The sequence below is a fragment of the Diprion similis genome, chromosome 3 (assembly GCF_021155765.1).
Source record: "Diprion similis isolate iyDipSimi1 chromosome 3, iyDipSimi1.1, whole genome shotgun sequence".
Classification (NCBI taxonomy): Eukaryota; Metazoa; Arthropoda; class Insecta; order Hymenoptera; family Diprionidae; genus Diprion; species Diprion similis.
The window spans coordinates 10,905,423-10,909,580 of NC_060107.1; the positions used below are offsets into that span (position 1 = coordinate 10,905,423).

At 39.9% G+C, this 4,158-nt stretch overlaps 1 protein-coding gene across 1 annotated transcript; it reads right to left on the reverse strand.

Annotated features, from left to right (window-relative positions):
- Positions 1–1,474: 1,474 nt before the first annotated feature.
- On the reverse strand, positions 1,475–2,829 carry LOC124404670. The gene is made up of 5 exons (XM_046879003.1): positions 2,727–2,829; positions 2,404–2,652; positions 2,092–2,303; positions 1,708–1,948; positions 1,475–1,629 (listed from the first exon to the last, which is right to left on the reverse strand). Exons 1-5 carry the CDS (start codon positions 2,827–2,829, stop codon positions 1,475–1,477), a joined length of 960 nt encoding a protein of 319 aa, XP_046734959.1.
- Positions 2,830–4,158: the final 1,329 nt, after the last annotated feature.

Below are 4,158 nucleotides of genomic sequence, written 5' to 3' on the forward strand. Positions count from 1 at the left end.
ACGCTGATACCTAATTTCAACTGTTTGCCGGGATATTTTGATATCTTCCATATAATAATTAATAATAGTTTTATCCCGAAAGTCTTCGGAATATTTCGAAATCGTCGATTCTTTTTTTTATAAATAATACAAAACTTTTCTCAGTATCGGCCAAAAATTGGTGTTGAAAAAAATTTCTTCTCTGAGGTTTCGTTTCCAGAATTTTCGGCCAAAGAATGCGTCGATTAATACATCGATTGAGAGCGGTCTGTAAGCTTCGATTCACGCGATGGAAACTTAACCTGAGGAATTTACTTCCCTCGCTTAAACAAGTTGATTATTAATGAAGTCGTTGAACTTTCGCTACCGTCACTCGTGACATCGCCGAGTGAAATCTACATAACTTGATCGGGGGTTCTAGGGGGAAGCGAGAAATTTCGATGCCTCGATGCTTAGGTGAACTCGAAATAGTTAGGTAACCTGAAACACGGCAGAGATCGACCTCAAACTGATCGTTTGATGGTCTAATTACAGGAGTAAATTTCAGGAGTAGATTTTTCAATTCATATTGTCAAGTCGAGAGGTTCGAGAGCTAGGAATAATAATTTTATTCGGTTCAGGATTCATGAGAATTAGCTATAATAATTGGTTTTCATGGTCCGATGGTGAACTTGAAGGTGCTGTCAATGATTATCTATAGTTGACGAGATAACGCGGCGATATTTTTATTTAAAAATTTTTAATTCCTTTTTATTTCTAGAATTCAAACTCTGTGTCAGAAACTCTGACTTGATGATCTTGTGCCGCTTCTCTAAGTACAACGATAAGGGAATTATGTAGGTTAACATAATTGTAAAAACAAGATATGGAATGTTTTTTGCCAACTACGGTCAGTAACATTAAGCTAAAAGTAAATGAGGAATAAATTACGATAAAAAACATCGATAATGTAAATGTTTTCTTTCTTCTTATTAGTTATAACGGCCATCCACACTACATCGTATCGTCGCTGCACTCCCTCTGCTTTTCAGGGAATAAAAAGACAAATAAAATGACGATGAAGAAAGAAGTTAGAAAAACAATTGCAAAATACGTGCAAAGTTCTTTGAGGTTGATATTGCAATTGATAACCGGAATTCAGCTGCATTCTCCCAGGCTTTCTTACAGACCACCTCTGGTTATTTGAGGTTCGTTTTGTTGAACAGAAGAGAAGCGAGGTGAGAAGCCATGTTCGTATGACTCTATGTCGGATGCATTCGCCAATTTGTGATCAGCGACAAATAATTCTTGTGTCTTTCTTAAGAATTCTCGGAAGTTCTCCATGCCAGAAGACACTGCATACTTTACGAGTTGTTGGTTTACTGGACACGAGGAAGTGAAAATATATCGGGTGTTTTTCAAACTTGAATAATATTTCGAGATTGGATCGGATATGCATATTCATTTTCATTTATCAATTAGTGAAGTCATAATTTGTGGTTCATCGGGTTATAACTTATTTTTGAGGAAGCGAAACTTCGCAGGCGTAATGTCTTTTCGAGACCTGGCAACGTTTACTTTCCAGTGACCCATCCTTTCCACCTATCATGACGCAATTAAAGCTTGTGCGAGGTTCATTCTTGAACCATGGTAAGTTATTTAAGATTGATCCTGCATTAAAGAGAACAAAGTACCGATTATTTCCTACCAAATTTCACCGCGCTAAGATTTCATTGAAACGATACTTACCGTCACGAATACTGACCCATTCGTCGAATGCCCTATAAATGCCAACTGATACCGTGATGGGATTAATTCCTATCAATCGCTTCAATACTTCTACGTCCTCAGCCACTGCCAAACGAGCACCGTCTCTCTCGCAAAGTTCTTTTGCTTCTACCCACGTTGCATTTGACTTGTAGAGTTTGTAGGCCACGCTGGAGTTGAGAATTTGCGCATAGCCTTCCGGAATGGACGCGATTGGTTTTTCCTCTGTGGGTCGATTAGCAATCGTAACTGTGAATGAGATGAATTTTCAGGATCGGGCAAATCAAAAAAGTCTCGTATCATCCACCCTCCGACGAACTCGGTTGGCATCGGTTAAATACCTTCATCCGGGCATTTTTTTTCAACGATCGAAGTCGTGGGTGCGATTAGCTGACAGACTTCTTCCAGCGACGTTGAACCAGAAATCGAGAAATTTGCCTCCAGCTTTTCACATACGAACCCCTTTCGAGTCGTGCAGTCCTCGTCACCCAATCCTCGATTGCACCCTTGGACTGTAAGGCAGTTGTGATCGCCGCTGGGTTGCGTCGGTGCCCATGGAACCTTGGTTACCAGCGATCCTGAAACAAAGACGTAGAATACTCGTCGCCTTCGTACTCGCAAACCCTCATCCTCGAGGGAAAGGCTCCGATGCTTGGAAACGTCTGATTCGAAACTCACCGTCGTGCGCCTGGGTCCATGGCGCCGATGGGCTCGACCTCCTTATGCCGACCCACACCTGGCAATCGAATGGTTTAATTTCTCCAATGCGACTGGCTTTGTCGTAGCTATCGATTACAGCCAAGCGAGTTCCATCCTCGATGCACTTTTGCTTAGCTTCCTCCCAAGTGCGCTTCTCGACGTGAACCGTGTAAGAAACCCTCAGGTCCTCTCGTGAACTGAGGTTCAAGGTTCTCGACGTGTGATTGGCTAAAAGTGACGTTTAGTTACGGTTTGTCTACTCTTGCATCATTCAGCTGTATTTAATAAAGGTGTTTACTTACGTAAAACAAGCACGACGCCGGCTTCCGTTGAGCACAAAACTCCCAGAATGATCAAGATGAAGGACGCAAACTGCGGAAACAGCGACTTCAACGGTCCAGTCATATTCTCAGTCCAATAGTGGTAGCCTTTGTCGAGACGAACCGTGTCAACAACTATTGCCTGGAGCTTCTGATCGCTTCATTTATATTACACAAGCCATGGGATAATCCCCTCCGGTATCTCGGCGCAACTTGACCTTTCGTGGTGTTAGTGAGTTCAATGCCAATTCCACGATATCTTCAGCTACGTCGTTATCATCTCGCTAGTATTAGAATACTGTAAATGGGTATTAGTGACTCGAAGCGTGGAACAAACTAGAAGAAATTTAAGATGAATCAATCACAACGGATAAAGTTGCCACTGATTCACATTTGTTACGAATCCTTAATTTCAATTTTTTTTCTCGTCTTGTCAGTTCCAACGGTCATTTATCTCATATTTCATCGTCGTTGTAGTTCCTCTGCTTTTTGTCATCCCGCTGATAGTCTGTAATTTTGAATGACCTCACCGTCCGATGGAGCGGATAGTATCAAGAGGTCACTGATTAGGCTGAACTTTCGTCTGCAACGCCACTGTTCTTATCGTAAAATTATGTGAATAAAATTTTAATTAACGAACAACGCAGTCGACCCAGATAAAATTTATTTGTCTTTCATTTGCACTTTACAAGTTCAGAATACGAGTCCTCAATGCTTCGTCGATTAACCGGAAAAATTCTGAACAAGTACCTAAACTAATACCCAAACCAATCATCCGCGCTCCGATGTGATAAATCCTTTGAATTTTCATGTATCGGTTCAAATGTCTGTATTTCTGTGATTTTATAATACCGCAATCGTTGATCCACTGTAAATATCATCGAACTTATGGGAGGGCAAAGTTTTAGGAAAAATTTGCTAACAAATGCAAACAAAATATGAAAAAAAAAGAACTTTTCTGACAAAAAACAACTTTTTCCACTTTAATAAGACATTTTTTATTAAGTTTTCATTAGTGAATCGATAAACGATTCCTTCTCATTTCCGGACCGATATTGAACAAGAATGATTTATTCATTTATTAATATCTATTATCAATTTTACTCAGAGATAGTCGTCACATTCCGTATTCATCGAATTCATACGTTTAGAGGATACGATGATTTTCCCAGAAGCATAGAGAAGAGAAAAATAACAACATTCGAAGCAATATTATGGATATCGGATTATTGTTTTCGATCATCCCGAAAATCTATAGGAAGTTTGATTGATCGAACAAAATTCCACTCCATGATGACTCGTTCGATTCAGGAGATAATCCTTCACGATATTACTAACGTAAAAATTTGGAAAAGTCGAAATCGGAAAAAAGAATAACTTCCGTTGCGCACGATTTAGAAAAGTTGCTGAAAAT